The 19,025-nt window shown below is 35.4% G+C and overlaps 1 protein-coding gene across 2 annotated transcripts in view; it reads left to right on the top strand.

Moving 5' to 3' along the window:
- VWA8 (von Willebrand factor A domain containing 8) overlaps positions 1 to 19,025 on the top strand; it is a 393,780-nt gene that overhangs the window by 219,538 nt on the left and 155,217 nt on the right. For both annotated transcript variants that reach the window (XR_010123553.1, XM_054445896.2), the window contains exons 22-26: positions 3,546 to 3,621; positions 5,864 to 5,999; positions 8,231 to 8,350; positions 14,036 to 14,241; positions 15,869 to 16,020. Coding sequence is in view for 1 of the 2 variants with exons in the window: in XM_054445896.2 (XP_054301871.2) it covers positions 3,546 to 3,621; positions 5,864 to 5,999; positions 8,231 to 8,350; positions 14,036 to 14,241; positions 15,869 to 16,020 (690 nt within the window). In the remaining variant the exon portion in view is untranslated. The remainder of the gene's footprint in view (positions 1 to 3,545; positions 3,622 to 5,863; positions 6,000 to 8,230; positions 8,351 to 14,035; positions 14,242 to 15,868; positions 16,021 to 19,025) is intronic.

The following is a 19,025-nucleotide window of genomic DNA, read 5'->3' as shown; positions in this document are numbered from 1 at the left end:
ACAAAATGAGGGTAACTTACTGAAACATAAACCTACTAATTTCTTAAGTTCAATATTATTTTACATATTTTACTAGCCTTTGCTTTTTTTTATGTACTAGATGAAGGGACTTATTGTAAGAGCAGAACAAAACCACATTTATCCTATAAATTTCTCTTTCTCGCATACTACTCCGCTAAAAGCCACGTTTCCCATTTGCATTTATTCTTATTTTAGTCTCCTTTGGAAATCGTCTGATTTGTGCTTGTTTTCTCAAACCTGTGATTTTTATTTCTAGCACAGAAATCTTTTGAGAAATCTAATTTGGCAAGTTGTATGCTATCAGAATTCGAGTGTTACAGAGCAACTTCATTTTCTTTTTAAAATTAGAATTCAGGTTTAATTTACTTTTCTTAATCTGCTATGAAGCACAATAATTATTAAGGTAACAACTGAATTTCCTTTCTACTAATAATGATGCAAGGGTTCCTTTTTCTTTTTGGTACTGGAAGATGACATGTTGTTGCCCATTAAATATGTGAAAGCTGAGGTGAGAAATTCATTATATTACTATAAAAATCTATGTGAACACGTCTATTTCCCTTCCTCATCCACCCCCTTCTGTATTGCTAGAATATTCACAATTAATATAAGTAAGTTTAATTAAACTTTGTTCTTGATTTGTTTAAAACTTTAACAATTAATTTGTTAGCAAAAAAATAACATATGCCCTGCAGTAAGTTTATAAAACCCATAAATACAGAAAATAGATATATGACAAACCATGTGTTATATAGGGATCATTTTATTCATACTAAAGGTTTATGATCACCAATAACTAGCCACAATGTATTTTTCACTTTCCCTATCATCTCTCAGGGCTTTATTTTTATACACAATTTAATTTGTTTTTTAGAGAAGATAAACAAAATTAGATTCTTTGTAAAGTGTAGTGCTAGGGCCATAAGAAGCAGTAGATTATGGGGGCAGATGCCCGGCCCAGGAGAGTCAGGATTATGACGATGGGAGTTGGTTAGGAATCAGGAACAGCAATAGGCCAGAATCCCAGAGAATTAACTGAAGAAATTGTTTGGTCAAGTTAGAAGGATAACCTTTCCAAGTTGGAGGCAAATAGTCTACAAATTGTAAATGTCAATAATTGTATTGCCAGCATACCTGTTCAAGCTCCGTAAATGAGGACTCTGGTGGGGAAGGTACACACCGCAACCATAAGTTCCAGTTCAACTCCATCTTGGACATAAACCATCAACTCCTCAGTCCCTTGACTAGTCAACCCCATGCGTACCTTCTCAACATGACTATACTTTCTAATACAGACCTACAGATGCATTCCTTAGAATGCACCATTTCTTTTTTTTTTTTTTTTTTAGACGGAGTCTCGCTCTGTCACCCAGGCTGGAGTGCCGTGGTGCTATCTCAGCTCACTGCAACCCCCGCCTCCCAGGTTCAAGCGATTCTCCTGTCTCAACCTCCTGAGTAGCTGGGATTACAGGCACGTGCCACCACTCCTGGCTAATTTTTGTATTTTTAGTAGAGATGGGGTTTCACCATGTTGGTCAAGCTGGTCTCGAACTTCTGACCTCGTGATCTGCCTGCCTCAGCCTCACAAAGTGCCGGGATTACAGGCTTCAGCCACTGCACCCAGCCATAATGTACCATTTCTTACCCGTAAGAGAATTAGCCTTACTCTGACCCAACATTTACTAGAGGAGGTTCCAGATTCTCTATTTAAAAACAAAATCCAATGATCTGATAAATTTGAAAGTCCATGTATTTTATCCTGCACTATAAACTACATCATTGACCTTTACTTTTTCGTATATTTTGTTTATTTCATTCATTCAACAAATATTTATAGAATTCCTCCAGTGAGCCAGACATCTTCTAGATGGGGGACAGAATGAGGGACAGTGTGGGCATGTTCTGTACTCTTAGATCTTACAGTCTGTGTGGGAAGATAGTAAAATAAGTACTTACAGTATAGTGTGTTAAGGGCTGAATTAGGGGATATATGGGTCACAAGGGGAACACATAGCAGGGGCACCTAAGTTGGTCTACAAAAGGTCAGGGAAGGGATTTTTCAAGAAGTACCATCTATGCTAAAAAACTGAAGATGAAGTGAAAGGTAGGCAGCAAGGAACTTTCAGTCACAACAACAACAATAATGATAACAAATATCTAAAGCTGGTATATAATTACACCCCTGCTATCTGCCAGATATGGCGTTAGACACTTTCCAAGTGTTCTATCAGCAATCCTTTTGGGTGGGTTTTATTACTTACCCACAATCACATGGCCAATAAGGGGCAAAAACAAGAATTTGAATCCTGATTGATATGACTCCAAGGTCTTTGCACTACTCCACAGCTGCCTCTCAAAGCAATTAACTGATTTTTATTATATTTCTTATACTAAAAGCAAAACAGTTATTTGATGACATGTTAAGTTTATCTTGTATTTTGTTGTCAAGTGCTATTTATTTCTTTTTAAAAAACAGATACACATTTTACAATTTTAATAGATTGTAGTAAAGTTTGGCATTTGGGTGTACGTTTCACAAGTATAATGTCGAGGTCTGAAGTTCACTGTCCAGTAGTGTCTTATACATAGCAGATAGTCAAAACAACACAATTGCAACTTCATGCTTTACTTTGAATAAGAATTAGGGTAGTTTGAAAAAATAACTGAACTCTTCAAAGACGCTCCTCATATTTTTAAAGTAGTTCTAATTCTCTATGGGAAATAATCTTAGATAGAAGGCGAAGATACAAAATTGATCGCCTTAAAAATATCAGACCCTACCTATCACCTGCAACTTCCTTACACACATTTTGGCAAGAATATCCACACTTGATGTGAATGTTACATCTCATCATGTAAGGAGGTTCTTAACATCAGGATAGCCAACTGTTAATATTTTTGAAGATCCTGATCTAAAGGAGGGTCAAGTAAATAGTAAAAAGTAGATTTAAGAAATATAATGGATTGCCTTAATGCCAGCAGAAATGTTCAAAATCCCATAAAGTAATTCTTGAGTATTCTTGGCAAGCGGTGTGATAGTCTGGCTTTGGCACCTAGTGATGGCAGTTTGGTCCTGAATGTGTAATTACTAGATTTGCTTTAATTGTCCATGTCAGCATGCCAATCATTACCAAACTTGCCATCAAAATTATATTTAAACAACATAAATATTATATAATACATATATATATATGTTTTAGTTTCTCGTCTTCACCCTCAGGTGGTAATTTTGAGGTGTGAAGTGGTTACAAGAGATATTACCAGAAAGAAAAACAGAAGTAAAGAATCTGGATAATCTATAAGTCTGGATTAATTCTCAAATTCTTTGTAATTTATACTGTATTAAGTCTACAAAGTATTGTTACTCAAATAAATGTCACTTGCTTTTTTTTTTTTGGTGGGGGGAGAGGAAGCAGGATGATGAAGAAAAATCTTTTAAAAAATGCACCTGTGGTGTATTTTTATCATGATCAATCATCAGCTTATTTCCTTCCTAACTATAAAATGTATTGGTTTTACTTTAGGGATACCACAGTACAAACTCTTACGCTTCAGCCTTCGGTTAAAGACGGACTTATTGTGTATGAAGACTCACCTTTGGTTAGTAATCTAATCATAGAAATATTTTCAAGTGTATTTTTGTATCATAGTTGTATTTCAGTTTTTGGAGGATGGATCTCTCATGGATTACGTATTAGTCTGTTTTCATGCTGCTTACTTATAAAGACATACCTGAGACGGGGTAATTTATAAAGAAAAAGAGGTTTAACGGACTCGCAGTTCTACATGGCTCTGGAGGCCTCACAATTATGGTGGAAGGTGAGAGGCATGTCTCACATGGCAGCAGGCAAGAGAGAATGAGAACCAAGCAAAGGGGTTTCCCTTTGTAAAACCATCAGATCTTGTGAGACTTATTCATTACCACAAGAACAGTATGGGGGAAACTGCCCCCATGATTCAGTTATCTCCCACCGGGTCCCTCCCACTGGGTCCCTCTTTTGAATTATGGGAGCTACAATTCAAGATGAGATTTGGGTGGGGACACAGCCAAACCGTATCAGATTCTAATATGTTTCAGCCTAACTGGAAAGCATTCATTCATGTTCATTTTAGGAGAGGATATATGCAAATTATTGGGAAGATAACATGTTTTCCTATTTTGTTCTTCTCTCTTCAGAGTGAGAGATTTAGAGAATGACAGCAATCCTCTATTGATTTCTTTTCTATTCCAGATTTTTTTTAAAGTTTACTATCATTTTCAAATGTATAGAGTTTGAAAATAGGTAACGTTTCTAGAAAAGTTTTTTAAAATGGTTCTAATTAATAAAATATTAGCCAAGTGTTTTAGACAGCTGGGAAGATCCAGTTCTCAACTTCCTACACAAGACCTAAAGAAATCTCAGCCTGCCAGCCATGTCCCTCTGCGCACATGACACCTTTGCAGTAATGGCACAAATAAGTCATCATGTGAACCTCTGTGGTCCAGACCCCAGGGAGTGGAGTCTTTAGGATCTCTTGTTTGAGTTCTCCCACGTTGGGCCTGTCTTTCCCTGAACAAAGACGGGGTTGAGGATAGAAGCTACATGTTTTCTTTTTTTAAATTCAGGTTTTTTTAAATTCTAAAATTTAAAAAAGAAATTTCTTACAAGTTTTTTAAAAATATGGTTTAAAATAATTGTGGTAGAAGGAATGCCCATTTCTTAATCTGTATTTTCTTAAAATATACCATCCTATGAGAAAAATTAGGATATGGTCCACTTTACATTATATTTCTTACTATTTTTTTAAAAATCTTGAGATTTTCACTTAAATTCATTGGATATCTTCTTTTATCCACACCTCAAAAATGTTTTTAAGAGTTTTCTCTAGCTTTCATCTTTCTTTTCATGATGTCACCATCAACCCAGTCACCTTAAACCTACGATTTATTTTTCCTTTTTCCTCTTCCCACCTAAGCAGTTGCCAAGACTATAGATTCTGTCTCTACAAAACCTTCAAATCAATCTAATGCCTTTTATTTCCATTTTTTTCATACCTCCCTCAAATCAGATTCCCAAACCACTTTTTGGCCAAACTATTCTGCATATTGTCGCCAGATTAAATATCCTGAAGTGTAGCTCCAAGCTCCACTTCTATCATGTGTGAACTCATAACCATTAAATTGCATCCCATTACTTAATGAGGCAGTACCTATTTCTTGGTCTGGCAGTTAAACCCTTAGTGGTAGACACCCAGTCTACCCTTCCAGTCCGTTTTCTCACATTTAACTTCTAATTCAGCCAGCATAGACTGTTCATAGTCACTCATTTCTAGATATGCCCCAGGATTTCTTGAGTTTGACCATTGATTCTCTTTGTCTTGAGTAACCACCTTTTCTGCACTATCCATTTGGGTCTATTACAATTGTATACTCTTTTAAGAGCTTTAACAAATTCGATGTTCTAATATCCACAGTGATTGTGATGTCTCACTCCTCATAACTCCCATGGCACTTTCTCTATTTGTTATGCTTATTTTAAATCTCTCCTGTTCTTGGGTGTGAGATGTTGTTGGGTATCACTACCATGGGAATAATTTTAATACTAAAACGAAATAAAAAGATAACTGTAGAGTTGGCAGTTTAGTAACTACGTGAAGCTTTTGGTAGAAATCCCAAAATTTTGTTTCCAGCTCTGCTATAGATGTGTGTGTGTGTGTGTGTGTGTGTGTGTGTGTGTGTGTCTATGTGTATACTTGTAACTTAAATAAAGCCAGCTGTTATAAGTCCAAAGCAGTAAGTAATAAAGTTTTAATAATGGCTGTCTTCATTTAATTGTTTATGATAAATTTTCTGTCTTCAAAGGTTAAAGCAGTAAAGTTGGGTCATATTCTGGTAGTAGATGAGGCCGACAAAGCCCCAACAAATGTCACGTGTATTTTAAAAACTCTAGTAGAAAATGGAGAAATGATTCTAGCAGATGGAAGACGCATTGTTGCAAGTGAGTATTTTAAAAAGCAATGTTTCCTTTAATAAATACAATGTTTATATCTCTGTATCAAATCACAAACTTAGCTGGCTACTTATTTACAATAATAAGCATAAGTTCAATATGACTTAAGTTGTGCCTGTATTGACAATCATTTATAAAAATTAATACATCTGAATCTAGCTTTGTCAGTTTTACTTTTACAGCCACCAAGCATCTTTGAAATTTTTAGTAGTAGTATTAGGGCAAATCAACTTTGTATTTTTTTACTCTGACAATACCAACATATAACCCTTGTACTCATCTCCCAATTATTTGTGTATGATTTTTTTTTTCAATTTGCTCATTATAATAAAAAAATGCTGGACTTTTTATTTTATATGTACACATATATGTGGTGAATACGTGTGTATATATAAAGACATATATTACACACACACTCCTACCTTAGGAAGAAGTTATCCTCGGTTTTTTATTGTCTCCTGCCCCCCTCCCACACACACCCTTTTTGTTGTTATTATTAGGAAAAAAATGAAGATAGATTAATCTTGTCAGTGTATTTAAACTACAAGGAACAATTAAGTTCAATGCAATGTAAGAACATTTTCTAATTTCAAATTTAAAATGTGTCCTGAAAGGACTTGAAAATCTATAACTAGCCATTGAAAATATATAGCCAACCAGAGCAACCAAACAAGTTGAGACTAATAACTAAAATCTTCCATATTCAAAGAGAGTATGTAAGGAAAACCCCATTAAAAAGGTACAAGTGCATCACCACAGAGATGTTCTGCAACAACATCACTGCAAGATTGCCATTTCTGAGCATGAGCTTAGCACTAATAAAAGCATTCTAATATTTCAGTTTCACAATGAATTTATGTGAAAAATTAGAATTTGAGTTACCCTGAATACTTTCTCTTAAAAAAAAAAAAAAAAAGATCATTCAGACCCTCAGAATTCTACCTGCCCTTATGAGGCATTATGAGGACAGTGAAATGGAAAAGAAGAAAGAATTGCTGAAACACAATTGTAGTTAAGAAATAATTATCTCCTGGCAACCCTCTACATTCTCTGATATGTTTTTGAGGAATAGTCATTGTAATTTTAAACTCAAGTATGATTGTAGCTGACATTTTGAACAAGAGCACTTGAAGCTCTTTTGAATGTAGTTTCATGAACCATCACTTGTAGGGTTATATTTTTCATTTACTTTTTAAATTTTTCATTTTTTATTGTCATTTTTGTTTTGATTAACTGATTAAATTTTGCCTGTAGCCACATACCCTTGTTATTTTCCACTATTAAGATTAATGGGGATCAGAGTTAAAACTATTGGTTGTATTGGTGTACATGAATATGTACATGCTGAAAGATCACTTTTTGGTATCATAAAAAAATGAGAGTAGACTCTTCCAAACTCATCTCAAATAAAGCTATAGGTACTTCACAACTATCATTTTTTAAAGATGGGCAACCTAAGGGTGGAGTTTAAATAAATTCAGATACCAAGTGGTTCTTCCTGAAATAACCATAATAAAACTTTTACTATCTTAAATTATTTTCTGGACTTCCAATTCTATCCGAAATGTACACTAGCCAGTAGAAATACCTTTCACATTTACACAAAGAAAGCCCCAGTCAACTTAAGATCACTTATTTTAAGAACTATGGTACAATCCCATGATTCGAAATAAGTCAACATTGTACTAATGAGTTGACTAGGTTTTTAAGACCTTTATTCTATTAATATGTATTTAGTTTTCAGGGTGCATGATCTAAACAGGAATAACTCCTTAGCTGCGTAATGGCAGGCTCTATGCAAAAGGATGAGGTTACTGATTTGATAAAAACTAAAGAACTTATCCTTTAGCTATTCCTTGGATTCTCCCTTATTATGGATTTCTATCTTTAATTTTTTTAAGGACTAACAACATCTCAAGCCAGGCTTAAGTACTGTAAGTCTACATTTGGACAAGGTTGCTTTTTTTTAGATGTACTCTGAATGTATATAAGAGTGCAAGTCCCTGTACAATTTAGTATATGCTTTATCAGTGTTTGTTTCTTGAGCAAAGTTTTTCAAGAACGTTTTTGTTTCTGCAACCAAGTTATCACAGCCAGATATCTTAGAGCTTTTTATAATTGAACAGTATAACTATTTATGTTATCTTAAAGACTGTTGCTTGATATTTTTAAGAATTATTAAATATTGATGAAGAATAAATAGCAATTTTGTTTTTCAGATTCTGCTAATGTGAATGGAAGAGAAAATGTTGTAGTGATTCATCCTGATTTTAGGATGATTGTTCTGGCAAACAGACCTGGATTTCCTTTCCTAGGCAATGATTTCTTCGGTACCTTAGGTAAAAACAGTAATGATAAGAACAATACCAATAGCAGTAATAATAATATTAGTAACACTGCTGTAATGGCTGTCATTGAATGCTTATCATGTGCTGTGCCGCCATCATAATCACCTTGTGAGAATATTCATTATCCCCCTTTTAGTGAAGAAAAATATCTGATATTCAGAGAGGTTTTTGTTTTGTTTTGTTTTTTTCCGAGATGGACTCTCGCTCTGTCACCCAGACTGGAGTGCAGTGGCATGATCTCGGCCCACTACAACTTCCGCCTCCCGGGTTCAAGTGATTCTTCTGCCTCAGCCTCCCCAGTAGTAGGGATTACCGGCGTGTGCCACTGGGCCTGGTTAATTTTTGTATTTTTAGTAGAGATGGAGTTTCACCATGTTGGCCAGGCTGGTCTTGAACTCCTGACCTCATGTGATCCACCTCCCTCGGCTTCCCAAAGTGCTGAGATTGCAGATGTGAGCTACCATGCCCAGCCCAGAGAGATTATTTTTTGATAGTGTCTGGGATAATGAGTGGTGGACTTGGGCTTCATATCTAAGTCTATCTGATCCCAGAGTCTTTTTTCTTAAACCATTACACTATACTTTGTTGTTTGGGACCTCTTGGAAAAAACTACAGAATAAGAAATGGTTTTACTTTTGTCACCTCCCCCTAACCATGAAAAAGACTGAGATCAGCTCTGAGGAGACTGATTCACATTGATTGGAGAGGCCCTGGGATAAACTTACTCATCAAAAGTCTTTAAGAAGGACTTCTCTTCTCTATAGCAAGTATATAATTCTGGACTCTCACACTCAATGTGAAGCAGACCCAGTCTCTCAGTGGGATCTCTGATCTAGCAATTACCTGAAAAGGAATTTATCCAAGGAATTTACCTATACAATGTTTAAGTACAAGGATAGGCACTATAGCATTGTTTATAGTAGAAAGAATGGAAACAACCCTAATATCCATCTAAATGGGACTGGATAAAAACATTTTTTGTATCCGCACAATAGAATGCTATGCAGTTGTTTAAAAAAAGAGAATAAGTTTACTGATGCTGATAGAAAAAAAAAATCAATACTCAAAATAGTAATTGAAACAATAAGTAAGTAAAGTGGGTATAGTAGTTTACCCGTTCATATGTTTTGGAAAAGGCAGGAGGGATGGGTACATGCATACGCTTGTATATGCATAGAATTTCTCCAGAAAGGTCCACAAGAATCTGATAAGGCATTGTTTGCAATGGAAGTTAGGGATGGGAATATAAAATACTCAGTTATACTATTTTTGTAGTTTTTATTATGTACAGATACTACCTTAAAAGTTACTAACAATTCATAGATGACTGATGCACTTAGAAATGTAATAATGTAAACACACCAAAGAAAAGTTGTTTCTAATTGTAAAGAGGTTTGAGTTCTTTTTATGTTTATAGGTCACCCCTTATACCCCAAGTCACTCCTTATCACATTTATTTTAATGCCTATAAGAATACTCACTCCCTGTTCTGTCTCCATCTTCCATCCACCTCCAAATCCTAAAACATACTGTGCCATCTGCTCTTGTTTTGTCATCCACCCCTATTCATCCTTGTCACTTCTTATTGATCTTTTAGCCCTTTACTCACTTTCATTCTCTCCAACCCTACTCTTCTTTTGGAGTGGTTGCAATATACACATATGTGACCCTTCCCACTCTCTGGCCTCTTGGCTCCTTGAATGTTTTTATTCCAGCGGTCTTATCTTATACCATATCTTAGCCATTCATGGCTAGTTTCTACAACTGACACTTCTGTAATTTCCGTTTCATATTCGTCCTCAATTGTCCTTGGGATTTTTATCTCATCCATGCATTCACCACCTCCAGTCTTTCCAGCTACTCCCTCTACTACACCAAATCCAGTAACTCTTCAAATGTATGAGAAGCTTCAATCCATTGATCCTACCACCTTTTCACCTACCCATCTTGATATATCTTCTTCTCCTTTACCCAGCCTTTTTTTTTCTTACCCAGCTTCAATTCCATAATCTTTCACATTTATGACTCCCTTACATATATTCTTCAGCTTCCCTGTTCTTCTCTTAGCTTGTCCTATGCACTTGGAACCCCTCTGCCCTTGAGAGAGAGAGAGTTGGTTACTGCCAACTCTCTAACAACATTGAACCTACACATGTGCAGCTGAATGTGGTTAGAAAAAGCCCAAAACTGACCAATCTCATTTCAAATTCTTAACAATGGACCTCAAGTGTCCCTAAATGCAATCACACCGTGCTTTGCTAGACCTTTCACTTTCCTGTTCTCCTAGGGTAATTCATATCTTCTCTCTCCTCGCAGCTCCAATCACACCGTGCTTTGCTAGACCTTTCACTTTCCTGTTCTCCTAGGGTAATTCATATCTTCTCTCTCCTCGCAGCTCCAACACTGCTGGATGAATTTCTTTTTGTTTTAAAATTATACAATACTTGAACATTCACTTACTGCAAGAGATTGAAATATAGAAGGGCTTATGGAGGGGAAAGGGAAATTCTCTTTCATTTTCCCACCAGTCTCATTCCTTCCCCATTGCTAACCAGGATTCAGTTTACTGACTTTCTTTTAGATTTCTGTTACTTTCTCCTGTCTTCCTACTGCACTGAGAAAAACGAAAGCAATTAAAAACAAATGTCCACAGACTCCTACAACCAAGTCTTCCACCTACGATGCTCTGCTTTCCCACTTGTTGCAGGTAAACTGTTCACATTCCCATCTAGAGGGAGTCCCTCCAGATGAGCACCAGATCCCGCCTTTTGAAGGTTGCTGCTCTAGCAGTTCTGCCCTCCCTCTCCTGTATCAGCAACTTCCCTCTCCTTACACTATTCCCATCTGCAATCAGGCTATTTCCTTCATCTTCAAAACACACACACACACAAACCTCTTAATCTTACTCTTTTTGCCGTCTATTGCTACTTTTTTTCTTCTCCTTTGTAACAAAATTCCTCACAGTCATTTGTACTCAAGAGTTGTCTATACTTGCTATCTCCGTTTCTTCTGCACCATCCTCACTTAAGTGCATTCTAATCAGATTTTTGCTCCCATTACTCCACAGAAACAGTTCTTATCTAGGTCATTAGTGACTTTTCTATTGCTAAATCCAGTGGTTGATTCTTAGTCCTCATCGTACTGAATCTACCAGCAGTATTTAATATAGTATACAGTTGATACAGTTAGTCACTCTCTTCTCCTTGTTGCATTTTCCTTCACTTGACTTACAATACTTCTTCAAGTATGTTCTTGGTTTCTTACCTTAATAACTATTCCTGCTCAGCCTTATTTGTTGGAGCTTGTTAGAATGTCCCAAGGCTCAGGCCCTGGTCCTCTTACCTATCTATACTCATTCCTTTAATAAAATCAGAATGTGTCATGTTTTAGACTACCAGTTATATGCCTGTTATTGCCAAATATTCATCTCCAACCCAGACCTTCCTCCTGAACTTCACACTCATATCCAGCTTCCAGTTCAATAGCTCCTGTATCTCGAATTTAACATGTCCATGATGAACTTACTTTTTTTTCTTAAACCTGATTAATTTATAGTCTTTTGTAAATCTCTGTTAATGACAACTCCAAATTCATTTTTTGTTTCTTTCTCTTATGCTCTTTTCCAAATATCCTGCAATCTTATTGGCTATACCCTCAAAATATATTCAGAATTATCCTACTTTCCCCATCACTTCCATTTGCCACCATGATGATCTGAGCCACCATCGTCTCTTACCTGGATTACTTCACATAGTCCCCTAATGGGTCGCCCTGCTTCCAGCCTTATTCTTTGTTATGAACTGTGAAAGATCTAAGAGTTTACTCTACTTTCAAGCTAACAAGTTAGCCTGCCACAGAAGGCGTTCATGGCAGAAGACACTAGACTCCTGAGTCAGAGACAAAAGAGGAATGATTATTCAGCAAAAGCAGTAGTCAGAGTACCAGCATTTGTGCTGGTTCCTCAAGCCCCACTTCCCACAGGGCAACAGAAAGAGGGCCAAACGATACCTGCACTTACAGTGAGATGCCTTATAGAAGAGGAACCCAGAGCTTAGGTAACCCAAATTACCTTCTTACAAAGAAAGAAAGAGAGAGAGTCAGAGAGAGAGAATATATTTTCCAAGGCTGCACTGTTTGCTCTACAGATATTCTTGGAAATACAGCCAATGTGATCAGTGCCTCTGCTCACAAGATATTTATCTTCCTACACCCTTTTGTGGTGTGTTCACAGCACAGTAGTCCACGCCTCTGCTAAAATCCTCCATGGCTTCCCATTGTATTCTGAGTAGAGGTACAAGTATTTACAACAGTTTGCAGTGTCCTACACAGTATGTCTCCCACATCCTCCTATGTCTGTAACCTCGTGTCCTGTACTGCTTGGTGCTGCTCTATTCACTTCCTCTGTTCCATCCACTCTGCTCTCCTGCCTCTTCCTTCCATATGCCAGGTATGCCTGCCTTAAGTTCTTTGGATTAGCTGTACCAGCTGCCTGGAATGCTCTTCCCCCAGGTATCAACATTTGCTCAGATGTTACCTTCTCATGAGGTTTACCTGACTGACCTCCCCCAGCATCACCATTTCTACTGTCCTAATTAATCATTATTTGATGAGTGAATGAATGAGGGGTCAATTATCTTTTTATGTTAGTGATAGGTTTTATTTTCAGCAAAAAAGGCAAAAGCCATTCTTCACCTTTGTATTTGAAAAGCTTTAGTATATGAGATAAAATTTTGAAGATATCATGACTTTCATTTTATTCAATTGCTTTTAAATACACACATACAAAATAACTGTTCAAATGGTTCCTAAATCAAAGATCTTATTGCTACCTTACTAGATATCCTCATTTTCTAAAATGAACATATTAAATAATGTAAGTCTATTTACTTTTACTTCATTTGGTCCGTGGTCTCTTAGATTATGAATCAATAGAATTATTTTTCTAGTACATTCTCATTTCCCTAAATTACAGAAGAAATATTGTGTTTCTGCATTCCTTTTCTTGATTTTAATTCAGACAATGTCTCTACAGGTTTACTCTACCAAAACTAACCTCTAAAGTATATTCTATCAATCTGCACAAGACACAAATTTTTTAGAGAGTGATGCTACTAATTCTCCCTTTTTTAGTGCATAAAGAAGCATTTATATGAGATAGATGTATATAATTTTTGAAGATACTCAACATTTGTTGAAGTTAAAAAGGCCATCTCAGAACCATTTGAAATATATATTCCCATTAATAGAAAAGGAATAAATTATCTAAACTCTGTTTGCATGTATGCATTTTTTTAAAAAAGTACTAATACAGGTCTGGAAAAATAAATGCACTAAACATTAAGACTCAGTGCTTTTTGGGGAGGGAGTGGCATTGGCAGAGACTTAAAGGAGAATTTTTTTTCTTCTTTGTATTGGAATATCTCCCGGTGAGCATGTATTCAAGTATTATGTAAGTTTTTTAACAAAAATAAATTCGTGGAGATAAACCATCCATCACTCAGTTTTCTTTTCTTTTGCTTCAGTCATTTGTTTTCTTCTCTGTACCGTCCTATTGTTGGATGGGCTTTCTATGCTTTGATGAGCAACCAGTGGCTCTTTAAACAACCATTCCATTTTTTCCTGTGACATCGTAATGGATTTGTTGCATATTGAATGTGAATCTTTTCTCTCCTTTAGGTGATATTTTTAGCTGCCATGCAGTTGATAACCCCAAACCCCACTCGGAGCTCGAGATGCTCAGACAGTATGGACCAAATGTGCCTGAGCCCATCCTTCAGAAGCTTGTGGCTGCCTTTGGAGAGCTGAGGAGTTTGGCTGACCAAGGGATTATTAACTATCCTTATTCTACCAGAGAAGTTGTCAACATAGTCAAACATTTACAGGTAGGTATGGCACACACCTGTACATAAGAGCCATCACTGTCTTTTTTATTTTTTATTTTTTCAGACTGTACAGTTTGTACCAGAGTTTTTAATTTCCATAAATATGATAATGAGTCAGATTACATGATTTGAAATGTGTATAATCTAAGTTATAAATATGGTAGGCCAATGAACATTATTTTCTGTTCAGCTTTTGAATTAACTTTGGCGAAGTCTGTAGTCATTACCAAGGAGTTAGGAAATTTGGTGGGAGGCTGTTAGAGGGCAGGTGAGGCAAGAGAGTGAGTCAGTGGGGAAATCTTCCTGTTCTGTTCTTTGGCTTTTTACAACAAGCATGTGGTATGTGGGTAAAAAATATTTTCATTTTGAAACAAATCACATGGAGACAACAGTAAACAGAGTAGGAACTAACAGTACTGATTAAATACCTGTAAATACTGCAAGGAAGTTTTACAAGATAGAGTAGGCAGGAGAATGAAATTTCCCGTGACCATGTACTATGTGTACTCCACCTTAGTAAAGAAAACAAACAAATAAAAAATGATATAAATCTTACTTACAGAACAAATAAGGGTCTCCAAGCTAACAGTCACAACCCAACAACTCTTGACCTCCGCCTTATCCCCAACCCTCCAAGAAAACCCTACAAAGAAAAGTAGAAAGGTGGGGCAGGGAGAGTACACACAAGGGAAGATGTTGATCCAAGGATACAAAAGTTCCAGTTAGACAGGAGAAATAAGTTTTTGAGATCTATTGCACAGCATGGTAACTATAGTTAATAACAATGTAATGTATATTTTGAAATTGCTGAGAAAGTAGATTGTAAGTAATGGTTGTACCATAAATAAAGGTGTGTTAAAAGATGGATGTATTAATTAGTGTGATTTAACCATTCTATAAGGCATACATACATTGGAATATCACATTGTACCCCATAAATATATACAGTTATTATTTGTCAATTAAAAATATATGGAAAGAAAGCAAGATTAAAAATGAAAGCTTTGTTCTGCCTATAAAACCGTAAGTCCAATACAGCCAACTCAGAACCCATCACCTAAAGAAAATCAAAGCAGACCCAGGAAAGGACTCGGAGGACATGAGCAGTGTAAATTCAGTTGTAGTCATACTTGTTTTCTTGCCCTCTACTGCTCCCTGTTTCTCTGTTGTTTGTACTTTTTATGTTCTTTCCTTCTTTTCTTGTTGCTTTATCTTTTCTTCTTCATTTATTCATAGACTGACTTTTCTGAAAACTTTGGTATAGATATTTAACACGCTCCTTTACTTAACTAGCATTTTTAAACTGTTTGATCTGGTACTCATATTAAAGGCAGGAGATTTCAGAAAGCAGTGGCAATCACTGACACCAGGATCTAGGCACTGCTCTAACATTTGAGAGGAGGAACTCTTTCCCCTCAAATTCTGGCATTTATTTAAAAAAGAAAATATTGTTAAGTCATCTGAGCAAACATTGAAAGAGAAAAATGTCTACATTCCTACTACCTGCTTATTTGACAAGGCCAGTAAATTTCTGCTGTAGTTCATTTGATCATTATTGTCCTATCCATTTCATAAATCTTGTATATTTTATCACATGCATAATAAGGGAATTTTTTTTTTAATACAGAAATTTCCCACTGAAGGTCTCTCCAGTGTAGTTCGAAATGTGTTTGACTTTGATTCCTACAACAATGACATGAGGGAGATATTGATTAACACTTTACACAAATACGGGATACCTATCGGAGCAAAGCCTACCAGTGTGCAGCTGGCAAAGGAGTAAGGCAAATTCAGTACTCTTCTGATTCTTAAATGCTGATAGTTCTTGATTTATCATTGCATTCTACAAAACTGAGTTGCTATGGAAATTACTTTCCATGAGTAAGCTTTTCAAATATATGTATATGTTGCTATTTGCTGGCTGCTTTTTTTCAATTTCAATCAAAATTGAAAATTTTGATTATTATGTATGTCCCATGAGTAGATGTAATACAGTCAAATAAAGGGAAATATTTGTTTCTTTAACAGTCTCAGTCCTTTTGTTGAATTACTATGAGTATTACTATTTCGTATAATCCAGTGCACATCATTGTATGAACATGAAGACCACATAAAGAGATAATGTACATTTAGTTGATATGTTCTTATTTCTGTTACTATATAGTTTTCTTTATGATAATTTTCTAAATTTATGATCATGTTAACTAGAGAGATTTTTGGTTACTTATGTCAGCTTCATAGAGGAAAGAGGTAGTAAGAACTAGTGGGTTTATTTCATGTGAGCTAGTTGCCTACCCTTTATTTTATAATCATAGGCTACTACTTCATGTTAGTTAAGAATCTTGCACATATATGGTGTTGATCAGAAAAGTAATTGACAGAGTTTTTTAGTAGAGTAATTAAGTCAGCACAAATTCACTAGAAAATAGTTTTCAATATGCCTAACTTATTGATGATGCATCTAATACCATCTTTGTCTATAAAAATAGTTAATTATAAATTCATAGGGGATAATAATCACTTTTAAATTACTGTTCAATTTTAGCCCCAAAAGGAGATACTATCTTTCTGTAGAAAAAATGTGTTAAATATAAATCACTGATTATATATTAAATATAAATCAGTGATTAGCAAAAAAAAGTTGCATATATATATATATATAATCTCCAAAGTGTATACTCATCCATATTTATTGATTCTTTGAAGTCATTATAAAAACTTGTCAGGATATATGCCAATAGAAATAAATTATTAAAGTATCAGGAATTTCTAAAAGAGAAACAAATATTTCCCTTCTGTGTTAAAAGAACAAGATGGACTTATCTTAGAAATTATATTATCTGTGCATTGGTTTATATTATTAATGAATAAGTAAATTATTTTCCAGAAGAATGACTGGGTGGCAGTTGCAAATGTACACTTTTTTTGGTACAATGCTATTTTACTGATGGATTAGCAGTCCTTATGGGCATTTGAAACTAGGTCAGTAATTTAATGGGTATAACAAATTATCTGTATAAGAGAGTTCAAGAAATTCTCTTTAATATGCAAACTTTCTGTTATAAATTTTCTTTAATATGCAAACTTATTTACTTCATTTTTGTAAACTCCCTTTATTTTTAGCTGGAAATAAGATGGCTTTTATTACCATTAACAAATTTATATAATTAGAGTACTGGCTTTATGGAAACTAAGCTCATGATTTTAAAACAATTTCTTTTTCTACTCTTGCATGACTATAAATAAAAATTAAAATACACGTTAATTGGTAAGGTTAATCATGAGAAAATTTTTACTTCTAAAGCAATTTTAGTTTCTAAGGAGGAAACTAAAAATGGTTTAACTTATTCATTGTCATCCTCAGTTTTAAACAGAAAAATTCTTGCTATGGCAAGTTAATTCTAACTCTAGTACTTTTGAGCCTGGAGCAAAAGTACTTTGAGCCTGGAAACAAGTTGGTCACACTCTTGCGTTACAAGGAGATGGAAACAACTAGTTGTCACCCAACTGCATATAGCTAGAAATAGACTTAAGCAGATGTGAAGGAAGAGTGAATTTTCCTTTTAGAAGGAGATCAGAGTAGGCTATAATTTCCACAGTCATTCAGAGCAATTTTTTCCTCATCTGTTAATTGCAATAACTTAGGCCGCTCAAAAGTAGTGTTGTTTTATTGCCCTTCTTGAAATTCACAGGTTCCATAGCAATTTCTATCAAATTATCAGCCTTGTACTTAGAGAGAGTAGGATGACAAAGTGAACAAAGTAATGGCGTGGGAATTTAGCAGTTAGTCGTATGTTCACCTTTCTACCTGGATCAGACATGGAGAAACAGATGAAAAGACAGAATCCTGCCCTCAAAGAGCTCACCATTCCATTTTGGTCATTTGAATTTAGAGAAGTTGCTTAACTAATTCTCTATTGGTATAGAAGGCCTTTTCTTATACGTAGCGTATCTATTTGATTTTTAAAAATATTTTTAAATATTTGAATATTTAAAAATATTAAGGAAGTACACTGGGAGAAATTACTTTTAAAAATATTTGATTTACCATCTAAATCAGGACATTTTTGAGAAAGGCAGGGGGAGCTATTGACAATAATTCTGTAAAAAGAGTGTAAAATAAGACTGCCCTGGCCAGGCCAGAATATGTGATTATCTTCATTGTGGATCATCAGTAAGGTTCCTTTCTATTCTAACATCCTTTGAATTTTAATATAATCTTAATGTTTATCTCATCTGCAAAAACAAACATAAAAATATGTTATACTAACACTTTTCATTCCCCCTGTCCGCCCCTGCCCCCCAAGTAGTGTACTGTTGATGGTAATCACATAGACCGCTGAAAAGTTAGTCTTCCCCATGCAGTCTTTGATTTCGCTTTGACTTTTCTAGACCTTTTGCTAAACCAGTTCTTCTAGGCTGCTTCTACCCAGCTCCGCAGCTACTGTTAGTGGGGAAGATACACATTGGATTTCAGTTCCTAAGGAAGAAGAATAAAATAGTTTAATACTATTAGTATCTTTTTGCTCTGAATGAACAGTTCTTGCTACAGCTTAATTTTCATGTTCTCTAATCCCACCGCAATGCTTATTGGTGGGAGTAAGGTTACACTGAAACCAGAACAAGATGATAATACCCACACTCAGGATGGGGATGGAAAGATAATTGGCCACCCACTACATATAGCTAAAAAGAGATATAAGTCAGATGTTTTAGAAGGGGGAATTTTTTTACATGGGCCAAGATAATACTAAACCACTATTTGTGTAGCTATCTACAGCACC

Source organism: Pongo pygmaeus, chromosome 14 (genome assembly GCF_028885625.2).
Source record: "Pongo pygmaeus isolate AG05252 chromosome 14, NHGRI_mPonPyg2-v2.0_pri, whole genome shotgun sequence".
Taxonomy (NCBI): domain Eukaryota; kingdom Metazoa; phylum Chordata; class Mammalia; order Primates; family Hominidae; genus Pongo; species Pongo pygmaeus.
The sequence above is the reverse complement of the archived record's forward strand: the minus strand, read 5'-3'. Positions and strand labels throughout refer to the sequence as shown.